This window comes from Lepisosteus oculatus, chromosome 4 (assembly GCF_040954835.1).
Source record: "Lepisosteus oculatus isolate fLepOcu1 chromosome 4, fLepOcu1.hap2, whole genome shotgun sequence".
NCBI classification, from domain to species: Eukaryota; Metazoa; Chordata; class Actinopteri; order Semionotiformes; family Lepisosteidae; genus Lepisosteus; species Lepisosteus oculatus.
The window spans coordinates 23478704-23498489 of record NC_090699.1 but is presented as its reverse complement, the minus strand read 5'-3'; the positions used below and the strand labels follow the sequence as shown (position 1 = coordinate 23498489).

Here is a 19786-nt window from a genome sequence, read left to right as displayed (position 1 = left end):
AAAACGAAAGATTTGAAACTATGGAAACACAAACCCATTCAGCACTTTTAAAAGCAGATTGTTATGATCTTCTTTTCTGATGCTATAGGGGTTATTTCGTACATGAAGTAATGTGCAATGTTAATACTGCTTTGGGACCTCAAGGCAAGATATTGTCACACAGCGAGATGTTAAAGATTTAACCCATGGCTTTCTGTGTCATGTTTATCTTCAGTTTTTTATTGGCACTCCTTATGTCTTTAACCTCACTTGGTACAAAAGACATAAAAACTCTTAGTGTTTTTTGCCTTCTGCTAAAGCTTTTATAGCCTTAAAGCACAGGATGGTTGACTCCGTGTGCTGAGCTTGTTTCCTGACTGTGCCATTGTCTGGCTTTCGACGGCCTGTGTGCTCCAGCAGGGCCTTGGGGGGTGGGGGAATTCCTGCAGTTTTTTATGTTTGTCTGATGATAAGTTTGGAACCGTGAATGAGCAACATTGTACGATAAAAGCTCGTAATGTTATGAAACTTAAATCTTGTCTTAGACAGGTATTCTTTTAAAAAAGGGAAGGAGGTAGAATGTTTTAAAATAGCATGCTATTGGAAGTGAAATCTTTTGCATTTGGTGGTTTGTGTAAGTTAAATATGATCTTCATTTCTGTAGAAAGGTCAGTTGGTTGAAAGTAAACGTAAGCTCAACAGTGCTTCATTTTCAGAGCTCAGATTTCCCAGCATGTCATGTGGACCCTGACAGACCTCTTTTAAAACATGGAAAACATGAGGCAAATAGATCCTGCTAATCTAGGAGGAATCCTGGCTGCTGAATAGCTGAATTGAACATTCTTGACTTGGGTTTTATGTCCAGTGTCTCCTTTTGTTTTTTGTGTATATTTTTGTTCTGAACTCCATTATTTATAGCTGTAATTTCAGGGAGCCATACACCCTATTATTACTCCTGGATTCCCCTGAGTCAGCAAGGAGGCAAGTCTTTGTATTAGGTGGGGCGTGAGCTTTTATCTTTTCCTTCTGACGTACTCTTTGTGAAGAACTTGTGTGGCCCGAAACTGATCACAAGCATTGTTTGTGTCCTCCTGTTTGTTACAATTCGGACCTTGACTAAACTTGTAACTTTTTTTTTTGTACTTGAGTACAAGTTAAAATGTGTTCTAAGTGAATAGGATTGAAGGCTGTTGGCTGTTGTCATATTACAAACCCGTTTCTCTCTCATTAAGATGAGGGGGTTTTAAAACTCCTGCCAGAGTTATTCACCTTTCCACTGGTTTTCAGGCTTAAGAATCCAGTTCTGTTCAGAACATGCTGACATTGCAAATTAGTAGTGGTTTGGCTGCCCGTTGCTGTTCTACTCCTGTGTTCTCCATTCTTTATAGTCTAAATTCATGACCTTTGCTGTAGCCTAAATTTTGTCTGATGTTAATGTTTAGAAAACGTCTAGTATAAGATTAAGCTTTGGATTTGATTTATTAAAATGCAGTGTATAAATATTACAATCATTATTAGGGGTTGAGGATATGATGAGTACGGAGAAACAGTTTTGTAATGACCTTGGCTTGTGAAAATCAAACGGTAACATTTGACCTTGAAAGCTTATTCCTTTTTTTTTTTGGAAAGGAAACCCAAGCATATTTTTCATTTGTTGCCTTTCAAGATCTCTGGAAGACATCCCGGTAAATTGTGAACACCAAGAGGCAATTTTCCTTCATTTTCTATTCCATTTTATTATCATATCAAAATTGAATCTGGGCTAAAGATTTGTTTGTATGGGAACTAGGAAGATGGGTGTTGATATCTGTGCAGTTTTAATGTTCAGAATAATAACCGGGGAAAAGTCATACTTTATACTGTAGTTCCCTTCAGTTCACACTTTAAAAACAGTCTCTTGCATGTTTGTGTTTTCAAAGTTTTTTTTTCAAGAACAGAATCTTATTGTGTATGTTATGGAAGAAGAGGAATATAAAGTTTGCGATAAGTTAAATATGACCAAATTGCCAGCCCTTAAAAGAGATGTGTTCTGTTTCATGTTGGTGGAACATCAAGAATTCTTAACACAAGACTTTTCATAGAACAGCCACAGAATGTTGTGATCTTTGTCTGAGGTCTTTGATCTAACATGCCTTCACATTTTTATAACTTGCCTAAAAAATAAATAACACCCTGCTCACAGAGCAGTATTTAGTATAGACGAGAGCAAATCATTTTGCTCATTAATTCAGAAAATAACTTTAAAAAGAAACACTGCTGGTTATTTTTTACATTTTAAAACGTCATTGTCATGACAGCTGATAACATAGGACATTTTACGTGATCTGAGAGATGACAAATATGCAAGTTAGTTTTTATTAACTGTCATATATAGGCAATTTTGACAGTGGTAAATTGTATGCTTTTTTGCAGTAGTAAATGTTAAATGCCTTTTCTGTGATTTAGAAAAGTCCAATTCATTTCTCTCCCTATCACATTGGACACTGATGCGCAGGGATTTTCGATATCCACTTCCTGTACTAAAACGTGGATCATGCCCTTTTCTAGAATTTTTTCTAGTTTTCAAAAAATGAAAAACAAGCAAAACTATTCAGAAATGAGTGCTCTTACTTTAAGAATCGCAATCACTGCAGTATTAATATTTGCAATGTTTGAGACTGAAAATGTTATATATATTTAGTGGTATTGTAGGTCTCTACACTGTCAGACCAGTGTATATCTGCTGCTGGTGACAGGCTGGTTAATTCATAGAGCCAAAGATCTGCAGTATTATCTCACAACACGAATCCAAACCAGACTTGGAAGTACTGAGCATGTTGTATTTAAAACATGTCACCTTCAGTTCAACCCAGTCACAAGGAGTTTGCAGCTGGTTAACATTGTACCTTGTTAAATAACAACTGCCACCTTGCAAATGCTTCTAAGTGAAGCTCATTCACACACTTTGAGTTTAAGTCTTTGGTTTGGTGTACACAACAAGGGGCCAGCTGGTCAGGTCTGTTTTTCTGCTGCTGTGGGAACCACTGTTGTGTGCTCTCCGCATGGGACAGGCAAAGACAGCTGTGTGCTTCTGTTTCCTTTTTTTAATTTCTTAGTTTCTCTTCTATCTAAAAACTCTTTCAGATTCCAGCTTGTAATGTGTCCTGAAATGTTGTTTTAAACTACTGCTGCAGTAAGAATTTTGCTCTCACCATGCAGAAAGAATTGTCTGTGGGAATAGAATACTCAAAAATGATTTTTAGTTCTCTGTAAGGCAATCATGTTTGGTCCATTGGCACTTCGAAAGATATGGTTTTACTGCATACCTGATGAATTCTGTCCTAAATAATTCTAGCGACCAAACATTCAGTTACCTGCACATCGCTAAGGATAAGTGTTTAATAGGAGCTGCATTTCACCCTATGTGTGGGCTGCACATTGTTTCCTTCTTTATTTAACAAATATCAAAACAAAATGTAAAAATTACAGCAGTTCTCTATTTGGGAAAATAGAGAAAAGAGCCTTTATTATTTCAGTTGCTTTCTAAATTAGGTGAATGTCATTATATAACACAGTTCTTTCTTGAAGTTGTAAGGAATAATCACTTGCACAGCAAGTCTGGTTTAATAATTTACTGGTTGAGTCCAAGTGACCCCAGCTCACCCTTAGCAAATCTAGTCTCTTCTAAAACCCAGGAAATGATTAACGTTGTTAGGTACTGCTGGCTCCTCCTTCTCCCAAGAGTCACTGTCTGAGCTGTCATTTAGACAAATAAAGGATAGACATTTACTGTTTTCAGCACACCCTCACAGTTTACACTGACTACAATAGCTTTTTGTTGGGGGGTTTAAATTGCTTCAGTCAGGCTGATGAAATACACTGGAATCTGATCTGTTTACCCTCAGAAAAGGATCTTCATATAAACATCAAATAAATATTGTGTGCAAAATAAATTTCAGTCATTTTCTAAAGGTTATGCTTTGAAATCTACTATGTATTAAACCCTGTAATGCAAAATTGTGGAAAGCACACGTTTTTACCTTATGACTGGAATATCTATGCAACTTAAAATCTGCTTTAGCTGTCAGTAAAACTGGAATATCACTTACTTGCAGCATTCATGTAATAATTCAGGTCTGTATGCTGTTGAGTTACTGCACTTTTACAGTAATATTGGTTTAATAACTTACAAAACAACAGACGCCCTTGTCTGTTGTTAGTCTTTTACCAGGCTGCAAGTACAGATTGAGCAGTGCCTTGTGTCTGTGGGGGCTAAATTTATTGCTTTTATGCGTTTGCTGATATGTTTTTAAAATACTGTATTAGACTGGTAAGCCCATAATTATTTGGTAGAGCTGCCTCTCTTTAGCCAGCTCCCCCCTGCCCTCTAGTTCCCAAGTTTTCAATCATCTGGTAAAGTGTGCTGATACTTAATGTTGCCCAAGCATGTGTGCAGCTGCCCGGGGGGGGTTCTTGGAAATTGCCGAGTGTTTGAGAGAGAGTTGAGGAGGGGGGGGTTATGCTGAGACTGGGAATATACAGATGATCCTTCACTGCCAACTGCACAGCTGGCTGCTTAATGGTAGCAATCATTGGCAGGCAGCATTTACAGGGGGAGCCTCAGGCTACTCGAGCCTTTCTTCACAGGGCGTGGGGAGGGGGGGACTGGAATAGCGGTAGACATGTAGGGTGGGATAGCAGATCACTGTACCTCAATACAAATGCTCTGGATTTCAAAATTAGATTACCATACAGCAGGCCTATCGACTCGCATTCAAAGGACGTTCCCCTTCCTCCTCTGCTCAAGCAGTGTTCGGTTTTTTTATCTGTGCTCGAGAGCCGTAATATTAACCCCTCAGAGTTATGTCAAGGCTGACTGAAGTAATTCAAGTTATGTCGTTTGAGATATTATGTTGAGATTGCTATTTCTAATGGTTAAATGGTTGTTTTTGCCTTTAATTTTTTTCAAAAGCTTATATTTTGATTCGAAAGTAATGTGGAACTTTTTTGATCCTGGTTTTTATCCGTATGTCTTGAATATTTTTTTACACGTGCAGTAGTAGTTTAAAATTAACTTTTGTTGCGTATTTTTACATAAGATTGCTTAATTATCATCTAATGAATCCAAGCCCCTGTCTTTGCTCAGTCATGTGTTTAATCTTGAAATAAAAGAATTCAGAACTGTAAAATGGTACATGTATTAGCGAACCTATCTGCTTTGTTTTGTTATGATAATTAGAGCTACTTCAAATTGGAATTCACTTTTCCTCAGTTACCTAATAGGATAACACTTTATCAGTTTTTTTCATTTTTAGATTTTATTTTAAGATTTGGGATTGTGGTCCATGTCCAAACTTTGAGTGCCTTGCGTGTTTTAACCAAACATTATCCTCAGACACTGAAATGAAAGGTGTGAGAGCTTTCTTCCCTGAGGCAATTAAGTCAGACTTTTAAGTGATATGTGTATTGTGATGAATATAGGTTTAAATATTTCTGGTAAACATTCTAATACCCAAAGCACAGGACATTGTTGAAAATACTACATACTGTACAACATGTAGATGTAAAAGGGGAGCAATATTTGATCTAATTGGTAGTGTTACATTATCATGTCACTTTACACAAGTACTTCCTTGCAGTGCATTACCAAAAGGCTGCTATATACTGAAGGTGGGACTCCGACCTAACTCGCTTCTGGCCTCACACTACACATACGCTGCATGCTCTGCATGATTTTGCGGATATTCATGGCCAGATTGCTTCATGCTCTGTGGATATCTGAGGAGTTAAAGCCATGTGAAACACAAGATCAGGCTTGCTTGTGTATTGACCCTGAGGGCTGGAGCCAAGCATTTGCTTACCTTGGACTTCGATTTCCACAGTTTGAGCAGAAACTGTCAAAGTCTATCTGCTGTATGTCTGTGCCTGTGCTGAGGTTCAGACCAATATATAATGACCTTTCTGAGCTTGAAGCTGTAAACGCTACGTTTATTTGAGTACATTGCAAAACACAAACGACTAGAAACCTGTCTCGCCACATTCTGTGATTTGCAATCTCGAGTTAATATTTGATAGTAAAATGTTTTTTCTATTAATCTGATTTTACGCTTGCACGGTGTATTTTTTTTCAAATGTAAGAAGAGCAAATGATGTTGCTTTGAGACGCTAGGACATGCAGAAGGCACTTTGTGGTTACATCAGATGAAATGTGTTGCTGCATGTTCCAGAGCTGCAGAGAGATGCGTTGCCAGTAGGGGTTTGCATTGTTTTTCAACAGTGGAAGTGTTCACACCCGTTTCAGATTACCTTAAAGTCAGGGTGTGGGGAAGTGAAATTTCTGTGGGTTTCCTGTATGCTATCTCTGGAGTATTAGAGACTTATGTTAGCTGTATCTGAACACCCTCAGAAGATTAGATTTATTTTTCCCTACTTCTGATTGCTACAAAGCTCAACATCTTTTCTTATGCTCCCTGATCTTATGCATTCGGCAGACTCGGAGAACGCTGTTCTGTGCAGTAGGCTGGTGTAATTGATTGCCTTTGTTACTACCTGGGTGGCCCTGGCAGAGAATTTGCAGTAAGAAGGTATACTTCATGTACTATTTCGAGGGGAAGTGCATTTTTGTGGTGAGTTCTTCATTCATTTCCCCCATTACTGTAGCCTATGTTTTATAGTGCTTCCGTTATGAGAGCTTTTTCACTACTGTATACAGTTTTATATGAATGAGAACCTTAATTATTTTTCGCTCCTGTTTTTTTAAATGCTCTGTTAGAATTTAAAGTAGTTTTTCTTCCTCTTAACAGGCTAAATTTAGAACTGGATTGCATCATTTTTTCTGCTGTTAAAACGCGCTGCTAAAACACATTGCATATGTAGACGTTGGCATCCCTTATCATTCTCATGTTAGAATAACTGAGTATTGCTGTGTTCATATAGAAAATTGAATGTTTACATTTAAGTCATACTCTGCAACATATAATACAAATCATCAGCTGAAGTGAGTTTGAAGTATTGTGAGATACTGCAGATGGTACAACTTAAGCATGACTTCTCCATATGCCACTATAAATGTTTAACATTACTCAAGGGAAATAATATTGAATTTTGAAAGGGTTATTTAGAATGTACTAATTCACTGGTTTGTTGCACTGGACAGAAATACTAGGTCTGCATAATAAATAAGTTGAATTTCTTGTCCTTTTCTTTTGTTTTGGAAGCATTTTGGGTTTGAACAGTTTGCAAATTGCTTTTTTAAAAGAAACGTCATACAGGAATATCCGTAAATTGATTTATTCTGTCAAAATCTGTAAATTATTGCTCAGGCAGGGCTCTTAAGAAGTCTATTGTTAGGAAAAGGGTTGAAGTGATGAGAAGCAGATCATTCCTGAAGGGTCGTGTCTGGGAGGCCCACTGAGCACAGTTCCCACGTTCTCTCCATGTACATGCAGGTGTCCTCTGGGTTCTGGCAGGTCCAGGGTGCAGTCCTGCCTCGTGCAGCTCTCGCATAACCAGAAGGCTTTCTGATAATGGATTGTTTCAGCTCGGGCTGCATGTGGGGGTCCAACTGCTTAAGTGCTGACATTAAAATATTTTTTTTTCCTCTTCTGTGTTGAGGAGAACTAATTTGACTATTATCTTCTGAGTGTACATGATGTTGATGATATCAGCAGTCCTGGCCTGTGGGACAGCAGCCAACTCCTGAGGCAGAACCTGCGCATCAGCTTTCTTGATGGGGGTCTGGTACACATCGGGACCAGCGTTCTTCTGTTTAAAGAAATCAGTTAAGTGCAGGTGGTGCCGTAGGCTTAGATCACAAAAAAAAGTCAAACATCACATTTCTGTGGCCTGGCGAATTACTGAGCATGAACCCCAATGAGTACATTGGGCAGAACCCATTTCCTGGCACACATTCCCGCAGATTCTGTGCCAGGAGTGGACTGAAATCCTGCAGGGGTTTCTAGTCACAGACGCACAGTGAAATACTCTGCTGCCTTGCACAAGACACAACAAATGATTAACCCCGCTGTTTATGTTCTTTCAAACCTGTCTGTTTATTTGCTTAAGGTCTTTGTATTTTTGTCTCTCTCACTTGTGAAATCTGCTTTCAGATTTTGGGTCTGTGCTCCAGCTGAATTAAGAATTAATAGTACAGGAAGGAATTGACAATCTGTAGAATACATTTTGTGTGTATGCACACTCTGATTGTCTGCAGCTCTTTCATTATATCTTAGTGTGCCTGCTTATGTAGAAGCAGGCCATGAAGGTTACTGGGCAGCTGTTCTGAGTTACTTCACTGACTTCACTGATGATCAGTGCACTGTTGCCTTGCAGTTGGAGCACTTCTCCATTGGGCTTCTTTGTCTGGGAATGCCTTCTGATTAAAAGAATCCTTACAATACACCGGCAGCAGAGGGGAAGAGGCAAGGAGGATTATGTTCTTCGAAAATGCAATCAGCAGCAGACAAATGAATTCACAGACCTGCTTCCCCGAAGGGCTGAAAATATGTGGTATCACAGGCCTGCCAGTAGCTTCATTCTTGGGAGTGTATTTTAGGCAGTCATATCCTTTTCCTCCTTCAGAAAATATGATACTTTAGATTTAAGAGGTAAACCATTGTTCTGTCTTTTCCTTTCCAGAGTGAATTTTTATTTAGACAGAATCTAACAATCTGTATTTAATTTTATACTGTTCTTGAATTAAATTTGCTTTAGGTGATCTGAATGTTTCTCAATGCCAATTTGTCAACTGGTTTCTTTACTACACGGGAACAAGTAATAGGTTTATTCCATGCTGAAAAAAAGAAGAAAGAGAACACGACGTTTCGGCCGTGGAGCCTTCTTCAGGCCGTAACGTTGTGTTGTCTTTCTTCTTTTTTTCAGCATGGAATAAACCTATTACTTGTTCCTTTGCAGCCTACGCATGCTGACACAGCTCCCCACCTTCTGTACTACACTATGACTTAAGTTTTCTTTTAAGAACATTTGGGAAAAGAGGGTGACGTTGGTGTAAGAAATGTTTAGAGACAAACTGAAGTAGTATGTTTGTTTTTGGGGTGACTTTCTTGTCTCTGCGTTTTTGAGGTGGTGAGTTACGGATTTACAGATTTCTTGAATTGGCATCCACAAAACACTGATCAAAACACTTTATCATTGTCCCATTATTGGTAAATTGAGATTGGTCTTCGCAGTGTAATATATCTGGAGCAGGCAGAGGAGTGTTCAGGGCAAGTGCCTGCCTGCTTTGTAAAGTAACTTGTTGCATTGCCTAGATGTGGGGAGATGACAAAGAGCACTTGTGATTTGAACAGTTTGAGTTAAGGAACTATTTTATCCCACAGTCTGACAAGGTTTGCAGAAATCTAATGTCGATACTAATCTGGTAATACTGGGGGTTTTTTTCTTGCATGTTTTGCTTCTTAAATGGAAACAGCTGTGCAGAACTATATGGCTACACCCCAGAAGAGACTGTAGCAATCACATGCTTGTAGTTGAACTAGCACACCAGTGACTGGCTGTATTTTTGCTCTGTGATATCCTAATTGGGTTTTTTTCAGGTTAGTTTTAGGAAAGCCACTTCAACAGTGACTGTACTTTATTCCCAGCATTAATTAGAATGTTGTCAGTGTATTTTAGGGTTGCATGGCTATTCTGAAGTGATGCAGATGGTTAAAAAAGCAAAAACTGCTGAAACAGTACTGGAGAGTTTTTATACAGTTTGCACAGGCTTAGAGCCTACCCTTGCTAACATAGTCATTGATTCGCTGGTGCAGTGAGGGAGGAAGCTGAATGAAAAGGAGAATAGTTCAGAAGTGCATTTACTTGTTTACTATGTTGAAACACAAAAGGTGGGACCGATGTTATAGCTTAGAGAATTGTGTACTGCCGATTGAGTCATGAGCACCCAAATTTTTTTGTTGGGTACATCCTGTATATTAATATGATCTTGACCTTGGCACGTTCATTTGATCAGACCAAATGCACAGTTCCTTGTTACGGTTCATTTGTGAAGTACTTTTCTGCATCTTTAAAAGTAGCAATAGATAAATTAATCCAGCATGCCATGTGACTTGAAAGCAATCTGGTGCAGTGTGCAAAGCTTGCATTATAACTAATGGATGGTTGCCCTTCTTGCTTTACAGATATCTTATTGGCAGCTTGCCTGCAGTTTCTGAAAGACATTATTTGGCAGGCTCTTCTGTCCTAATTTTAAAGCTTTTATGTAGCAAGCAGGCTTCCAAAAATGTAGGCTAACATTTCAGGGGGATTAGAGGAAAAAATAATGAATTTACTTGTATGTGTGAAGACTTGTGTTTGTATTGAATGCCAGTATTAATTGAGGGTATGTGCTATTAAAAAGACCCACCTCTTTTAGATTTTTCAGTAGCTTTAGTGCATAGTGCATGAAGAGAAAACCTTCACCTGTTCTTAGAATGATGATGAAGCATTGTGTAATATTGTGTTGTAACTTTGTATAGAATCTATGCACTAAAAAGGGTTTTTAGTGTTTCTTAATGTGTACATTTGATATGTCCTTAATGTTTTATCAGGGCAAACTAGGGGTATAAATAAGCGATAATTAAACTGCATGTTTTACAAAAGCTTAAAGGGTGGCATTTTGCAGCTAGCACATATTAGTGCAAATGATTCAAAAGTCATTAAAAGTGTAAAAAAAATAAATTGATCAGTGAATCCATGAGTTTAGCAGAAAGCAGAACAGTGCTAACAGTAAGAAAGAGCATCAGGCAAAATGCTTGTGCAACAGGACATCTGAAGTAGAACAAATTTCTAGCAAGTGAATGTCACTATTCTACAGACTTGATTTACTACAGTACTTTCTTAAGCATGTGATTGTGTTAATTTTCATTATTGAATATTTAGTAAATGTCAATGCATGTTCATTTTAAACGTTAAAATAAAATAGTAGGTGTGGAGAAGAGAAAACACTTCCTTGAATACAAAGATAAAGCAGATTTTATCATAAACATCTGTCAGGCAAACAGCACATTCCTTAGGACACAGTCCCTTGCCAGTCTACCTTTCAGGAATAATCCATGCCTGGGCCTCGGGAGATTGCTGAAGTGCAGTAGAGCTGTGATCAGCCTGCTATTAACTCTGTCTTTGGGAAACCATCTTGGCCTGTTATGAACCAAATAAGCATGTCTTTGGAGAGAGTTGATAAAGCTGAGGTGGCAGCTACTGGTGGGCAGACTTACAATCATCTTGAAAGGCCCATAGAGGCAAATAAAGGCTGTATTGTTCTGCATTTTTATACGACATAAAAAATCAATGCTTAAACCTATAATGGTGTTTAGTGGCACGCCATGGTTTCCATAAGTGATAATTACTTTTAAATGTGATGAACAAATAAAAAATGTGAATATTGATATTTTCTGCATCTGAAGTAATTTTCATGCAGAATGTCTTTTTTTATTTGATCGAACTGTTAATTGTGTTTATGTATTGGATTTTATATCTCTAGCTTTGCCTGCCGTGGCTGAGCATTGAGCAAAGAATTTCTGAGGTTAAATGTGCTAGTAATTTTGAGTAAAAGGTGTTGTCTGATCTGTCTGTTAATGGCAAATAATAACCCCTTAATTTTCTGTCTGTTTTTATAGTGGGGTTTTGGGCCCCATCATTCTTACGGTCTCAGCTATAATAAGGCCATTTCAGCATTTGGATTGCTGCTCCATGCCATAGATGTTCAGAAGCCTGTTTGTGTGATCAATAGTTAAGGGTTGTTTTCTCTTAATTAAAAGGGATGAACCTCTAGTTTAGCGAGTATTTAGCAATGACTTCCTATTATAACCTTGAACATACTCCTCTTACTAAACAAATGGTGTTAGCAGCTGTAGGCCTAGGTATAATTAATGGTTTGATTAAAAAGAAAGTAATTAAGTCTGAGTGGATAACTGCATTCACTGTTCTTTTCTATCATCCCATTTGTCGAGGCAACGTGTTGGAACACCCTGTCCTCTCAGAATTTATTTGTCATGGAAGCCGTATATTATGTAGAACTCTATTTTCCTTGCTGCTTTTTTTTCCTTTTTGATCAGAAAAGCTTTCACCTTCAAGTGTTCCTAATGGACTGCCCTGGGCTGGCTTTGATCACAAAAATTGCAACGACGATGAAGCTGTGAGCCTTGCTGGAGTTGAGTTAACTCGGGTCACCTACTGTACTTTATTTCTAAGATAAATCATACAGAAATGCAAAATACAGCAGCATGATGCAATATCCTCTTTGGCTTTTTGGAAGGAGCAGTGTATGCAGGCTTTAGCAATTACTGCATCAAATTGTTTTTGATCTTAGTTTTCACAGTGGCCAGGCAGGATCTGATTTAGTTAATTTTGACATTTGCCTGCTTGATGTTAATAACGGGTCTATTTATCTGACTAGTGGGGGGAATATTTCAACTTTTAAACTATAAGTACGTAATAAATATTTCATACATAGAAAAGATAGCAGCCTAACGTTTTCCAAAGGAAGTGTTGTGCTATGAAAAATATTTCCCATAGGAAGTTATTTCAGGGATTCTCAAGTGCTGTGGAAATAAACACCGCACACCATGAAAAAGAAACTGTTGGAGCTGCTGAATGTTCACAATTTACTACCAGCCTCATCAATTTGAATGTACTGACAAATAGTGTGAATTTTTTTATGGAGCAAAATGTTATTGTGCTTCCATTAATCTTTCAAAGTGTTACTCCAAAAATTGTTTGCATATCCAAATGCAGGCTTTATTTAAAAGATCTTGCTGTGTTTTAGTGTGCAGTTTGCACAGCCTGAGCTGGAACGTGGAACAGCTGCCTTTTTTGCATGACGTGAACAAGCAAGTTGCTATTATTATTATTATTATTATTATTATTATTATTATTATTATTATTATTATTATTATTATTGCTGTTGTTGGAACAATTCTTACAATAGTTACTACAGGGCAGCCTGTAGTGATAGAAATGATTTTTAGTATTTCAAGCAGTATCAATATTTTCTTCCTTGTTTTTTTTTTTCCTCTTCTGAAACTATTCGTATTAGAAAACTGGAGTGCCTGGCATCTTTACACTAGTTCTTCACACCAGAACAAATGAGCCATGGAATTTGTGAAGAAAAATGGGGTTCATTGTCAGCTCAATGACAGCCTGACCTGTGCATTTGAAACCCCTTTCTATTCCAATTCCTTACCTGTGTGTTTAAAAACGTCTTACAAAGTGCTGCATCGATTGAAATGATTCTTGAAAGGGACAACCAAGGGTTTTAAAGTTAATGGACCCCTGAATTAATTTTTATTCTCACAACTGGTGATGAAGTAAACGGAGATGAATGCCTGAGCACCATTTCTTTTACAATAGCATGATCCTTAAGACAAACTGTAGCTGACCAGTTAACTCCAAAGACATTTTCATTCTAGTGAGCGTACTGTTAACATCTGATACACTGTGGCTCCTGCTTATACCAAGCTGTTCACATGACTGGCATTTTGTTTTGACAATTAAAACCGCCTCTGACTTGGGATCCCCTGCACCAGTTGAATTGAAACTGAGCAGAATTCTGGAACAACCAAAGCTGCTTCTGAATGGCACAATTTATACCGATGCTGTATACGCCCACAGGAGGGTGTTTGACGAAACACATCCCCTGTTGCTAACTGCTCTTCTTGAAAACCTGTTTGGCTACGTAACTCCAGACTTGATCGTTGTCATTGTGGTTAAAATCCAATTCCAATATGGCCAAATAAGGTTGCTACATATTGTTTTCTGTCGATACACATTTTGCACCACAAACCGATCGTCCATTTCCAAAGTTGATAGGTATCAATCTAGTGCATAAACATGCCAAAGTTAAGTTCCTACTTAATCAAGATGGCTGCCTGACTAACATTGTTTCCTCAAAATTCAAACTGCTGTGGTCAGGAACCACTACACTAATTGACTTCAATGATTTCATCACTTAAAACCTGTTTCCTGACTTCAGACTTCTATTACAGCAACATGATACATATTGCATTAATGCCACAATGCCACCATCTGCTTGGTAAAACTCTTAAGCCTGCAAACTCCAGTGTTTCACTCCAGGAGTGACAATGCAATTTCCATATATAGGAAAACTGGATTCCAGTCTACACTTTCATGGCTGCCTGACCATCTTTTGTTCTTTGTCATTATGCATCCTGTATGGCAAACTGCTTCTGGGATACATTTATGTGAGTATACCATTGAAATATACAATACGGTGTCCTGTATAATCCATCGGAGCTGCTGGACTACCATTTTTCTGAAAAATTCCCACTTTGCAAATTTTGCATCACACAGGTTGTAGCAATTCTCATGCCTGCACCAGGTCATAGTCAAACACACTACATTGGGACATGCCTAGAAGCCATGAAAACTGAGTGTTTTTTCTTTTATTTTTCACATTCTGCCTTGTTTTCAGAACTGTTTAAAATCCATTATCATTCAAATGAAGGTGATCTGGGATTGCAGGGGTCTGTGGGAAGCTGTCTGAGTGAAAATGAGGTTGATGGGTCACATGGTTTGGTGGCCATATTAGGATTTTGATTATTTTCTTCCCTAGAATCAGTGACAATAGAGATCAGTTCTTTGTGCACAGTGTTGTCTTATGCCCAAGTTTTAAACAGGCTCAGGTGAGGCCGATTGGTAACATCGTTTGGAGGTCCCATTACATTTTTCAAACAATGTTCAAGCAGCTTGAAACCCAGTGGGAACCAATTTGGTGTATGTGATTGTGGTGTGAGCGAAGAGTTGCATCAGGGTGTAGAAGCTGCAGAAAACCAAGTAAAGGTTTATGTTGAAAAGTGGAAAGAAAATGTTTCAGCTGTTATACTTTCATTGACTCAATTGGCTGTGATAATGAAGGGGTATTCTAAAGTAGCCATGGGGAACTGATGCCGTTATGGTAAGCTGCAAAATAAACAATCTAAAAATCATGAATGTGACATTCTTTGCAATTGTTGCTAATGTATTGCTTCACTGCGTTGTTAAGAGGACTTCAGTTACTCTATTTGTGGAGACAACCCACTTGATAATAGTCTTTCTTCCACTGTGTGATAGTTTCTAAAAGCGTCCTGTCAAGAGAAATGACACTGTGTCATTTTTTACCCTTTTCTTTTCTTCCCCTTCTGTGCAATATATATTTTATACACGTGAAATAAAGCTAGCTTTTAAGGTTTTCTGGGGAAATCTCCAGAGATGATCTCATCGTTCAGCTCTGGTTCTAACAACACAGATGAGATAATGATTCTTGTATTCCAAAATGCTTAAGCAGCCACAACCTCGTAAATTATTGCCTTGTTTCTGGTGGAATTCTTTATTTCTTTAGTCGTAGCGCAATATTTTTAACTTAGGATCCTTTGTGAAGTTTCCTTTTATACATGGACGTTTGATCATATTTTTTCTTTTTGGTAAAAACTAAGTTTACACATTGTCATTATTTCGTTGCATTCTGAAAGCATGGAAGAGACAGATGTAGGCAGTTGATATTTTTATTGTGCACAATATCAGAAACTGCTCTGTGTTTGTATTCTCTAACCATGTTTTGCCCTTTTAAATTTTTTCCAATCCAAGGACTTTCACTGAGTGAACCAAGACCCCTTACAGGCAATTGGAGACTGTCCAGGGGGTGTCCAGAGACAGACTCTTCACTTTTCAGTGCTAGGGTAGTTTCTCAAATCAGCAGTGGATCTCTTCTCATAGAATTTATGGTATGACATCTGGACATTTGTTTTTAATGTTTTAGAATTACTTTAATAAGCGAATACTGCACTTGAAATGTGTGTGCATTAGGAGTCCACAGTGGGGTTTCATTAAAGGGGTCTTGTGGCCAGAAAAGATTGAAAACCTTGGTTTCTAATGGAAATCTCCTTGAAAAAAAAAAAAGCTTTCTCAACTACAGTCATTACCACTGCTTTCATTACATGTTTTTTCCCCATGAAAAAAATAAGATTGTACATGTAATATTAGTACACAATTAACACTCACAGTTCGGTTTGTATTTTCACTTTTTCATTTTTTTCCAGCAACATTGAGTCTTCAAGGTGAAAAAACAAAATAAATTCAATTTCATTTAAATGTTTACTGTGGCGGGCAATTTATCTGATAGCCTGTTGTTGTAAGCGTACATTAGGACAGTTTTCCTGTGAGATGACCACTATGAGACCTGTTGTTTGGTGTTTTGCTCAGCAAGTACAGGCACGATGTAGAAAGTCGTATTCTTGTTGATAGAAAACAACCACAAATTTTCACCACGAGACACATTCAACCACAGCCTTCCTTTTATCTGCCCTTTGCCTAAGTGCCAGAAGTGGGCCTGCTGAAGTGGAAACAAAGAAGCTACTGTCTGAACTCAAGTGACTTCCTCTATGTTCTTGAGGAGGATTAGGGATATCTAGAGAGCTATGGCCACTAAGCCGATGTGGAGTAATCCAATCTGTTTGTAATGAGGCATACCTATATAATCTTTATAAAAACCTAATGGTTATTTGCTACCTGGAGTGCTGTCGAGGTCTGCCTTGGCCTTTCGGGAAGACCCTCAGCCCAGGGCAGTGCTGGCTGGAGCTCTGCCACTTTCCTGCAAGCATTTGCCTTCAGAGGGTTGGGGTGTTTGTCATCAGGGAAGGGACTGCAGTATGATGTTTTAAAGGATAACTTGGTCTGCCAAACAAATTTATAGAGAGCACACATAAACAGGAGTAAAGTACAGTCATGACCCAGCTGTAGTGTTTCAAAGGAATGTAGTATAGATCTGTATTTACATATAGAGATACAATACATGCATCTCTGTGTTACTCTTAATATTCATGTTGCATAGATACTAATAATCATCATTACTACAGTATTACATTATCCAGAGCTGTTTTTAATCCAGTGCTTACTAACAAGGTCAGTTATTTTTCTTAGTTATTTGTGCATGCATTCTCACAATTTCATGATAACTGTCATTAAACTGTAATGTGCAGCCATATTTTTGTTACTCAGTGCAGCTTTAAAATTGATTATCGCACAACTACATGTACAACACAAAGCATGTACAGATAAAAGGTTCCTGACACATACTTAAGAAAAACATTGAATGATTAACTATTTTCATAATGTAGCATGTATGAAATAATAACTTTGTTCAAAGAACTTTGGTCTAATAGTACAGTACTGTTCAGTAGCTCATGACTAATATGAATGTATTAGAAGAGTTTCTTGATATTTTGTCTGTAGGGCTACTTTTATTTATTACAGCAAATAAACAAGATGAAAGAAAATGCAAATATTTAACAGTTTTGTTAAAATCCTATTTAAATGACCTATGTCTCACTTCAGTGAAGCCATATTAATTAAATGTTCTTGTGTCTGCAGAAGTGTTTTGTTTTCAGTGTGTCAGGATGGAAAACGCTGTGTTTCCAGAATTAACATGCATCTTGTTGAACCTTGCCAGAACGGTAATTGAAGGTCATGGATTGTTTGAGACCTGCAGTGCTGTGGTGTTTAATCCCAGAGGGGACTAACATTACAAAGAAGCAAAGACAGTCCTGTGTTACTTAAGTTAATGGCACAGCCGGCTTGACACAGTTTAATGTACATCAGTGAGATTAGGTCTTGTGTATAAACAGATCCGGTCATATTTCTTGTTATTATAGATACATATGAAGAGGGACTGTAGGAGCAGAGACTGTGATGGGGCCGTTGTGTAACAGATCATTCCCTTTGCAAATCTTGTTAGCTTAGTAAAGGATTGGAAACATGCCGGTGTGGAGGGGGAGGGCGGTACAGAGGCACTGTCCTGCTGCAGTGTTTTGCCATCTGGGTTGGGATAAGCAATTTCTCTTCCAAGTCTCTTCTGTGGTTACATTTTGTTAGCTCATTTGGTGAAAGTGTAAAGCTACAGTTTATGGTTCCTGGCACGCCCAGTGTTCTGCACAAACAGCAGCTCAGAAGAGGCAGCTATGTATAACACTTACAAAACGGCTCGCTGCCCTCTCAAAGAGATGTGACCAGACAGTTGAATAGGTTTCGCACCTTGAGGACAGTGGCAGGTGGAAAGAGAGAGATGACTCAGTCATCGCTGGAAGATGCACTCTCAGGGACTGGACAGGCTGGGGAGATCAGGGCCATAACCTTGGCTCCATAGTGGAAAACAGGGGTTTTCATACACTTAACAATTTGGCTTTACTGATCTTTTTTACTTTTAAAACGGAGCAATCGGTGAAAACAATAAACGTGTAATTTACAGCAGAAAATATACATTCAGCGTGTTGAGGAAGTAAATCCTGAGTAATACCTAATTAGTTTAGAAGCTGGAACCCTAATATTAGATATGTTAAAAAAAATTGGCTAGTTTGCTTGTATCACCTTCAGCTTTTATCTTTGCATAGAATCATGTTTAATTGAACATGGCAGCAAATGTTTGTCCAGCGTCCCACATGTAGCAGCCGTGCAAATCTGAAGGTCACTTTTTCAGTCTGTCTCAGGGATGTTTGCAGCAGTCTTTATTACACTTGAATCCAGTGTTTATTTTCTAATTTTGCTAGTGTCTCTTATTTCTAAATGTTATACATCTGCATTAACAGGCCAGGCAAGTTCATGGATCCATCTCTGTATTATCAATTTCAATTTTGGGGGAAAAAAAACTGAAATTGTTAAATGATATGCATAGTAAATTTGGTTCATTTTGAGTGGAAGTTGAATATTTTAGGATGAGAAACCTTTTCCCCATCTGTTTGTCACATGATGGAGCCTCAGCCTATTAGCCTGTGTTCTACCCAGATATGTAAGCTTTTACTCAGTGACATTTCAGGACAGGTTTGCTGTTGTTTGTCTAGTAACCAGCTGACAGTCAGATTAAAGAGGTTTAAGTGTCACCAGTAAAAGGGAGGTTTTAACAGTGCAGTGCACCTCTGATAAGCATTACTGCAATTAGTCCTTGGGGTCTACATTTTGATCAAGATGAAGTTTATAGAATTTGTTTTCATGGTCTTAGGAAGTAAAATCTCCTTTCCTGTTTGTCACCCCGAGCATACTTTACTTGTATTATTCTTAGAAACCAGTGTTATGGCCATAAGGTTACTTTTTTGACCTGGCCAAGGGACCGGTTTCATGTTGAGATGGCACAGGCAGTCTTCTGTGTCCTCTGCCAGCTGCTCTACCAAATCCTTAAAAATACTTAACAAAATGTACTGTTTTGGTCCTTGCTTCCTGTGTAGAGTAATAATCCTAACAGTGGTGTGGTGGTATTAGCAGTTGTTTGGTTACAAGAGAAAATGCACTGTGATTTGAAAATTGTATATTTTTTAAATGAATGACATGAAATCAGTCTGTTCTCATAGGCAGATTAAAAGGAAAAAGGGAAATAGTAAGTTTTTCAAAAGATTATATACCATAGTTTACCTAGTTTAACAAGCTTACCTTGTTTAACAAGTAATGTTGCATTTTTTACCAGCTTTGTACTCTTAATCGCATTGCAGACAGAGCACAGAGGGGAAAAAACAATGCTCAGCTTTCCTTAAGGCTGACAAATGATTTAATACCTCGGCTAACACAGTCTGACATTAAGTTTGTGTTTATATACCGAGCAAATTCAGTCACAGTGAGCAGAATGCTTTCTTTTAGGAAGTTTATTCAGCCTAAAGTGGTTTCCAAGATGATGAAAGTCTTGTACAGCTGTTTCTTCATACGGTTAACATTTTTTGAACAAAAAGCAATTTGAAAGCTATCGTGTTAAATGTAGTAATAAAAATATTTTTTTCTGAAAATGTTATTGTAGGGGATTTGTATAATTTGCATATGAACATTTGCTTTGATACTGGCTGAATACCCTTGATTCTGG

General features: G+C 38.0%; 1 protein-coding gene across 3 annotated transcripts in view; it reads left to right on the top strand.

Moving 5' to 3' along the window:
• The window catches only part of jmjd1cb (jumonji domain containing 1Cb), a 99678-nt gene that overhangs the window by 41657 nt on the left and 38235 nt on the right, over positions 1-19786 (top strand). Inside the window, exon 1 of one of the 3 annotated variants that reach the window (XM_069188967.1) lies at positions 6356-6584. The exons of the other annotated variants lie outside the window; for them this stretch is intronic. Coding sequence (XP_069045068.1) covers positions 6552-6584 — 33 coding nt within the window. The 5' untranslated portion in view covers positions 6356-6551. Of the gene's footprint in view, positions 1-6355; positions 6585-19786 lie in introns of those variants that run through there. 3 annotated transcript variants of the gene reach the window in all.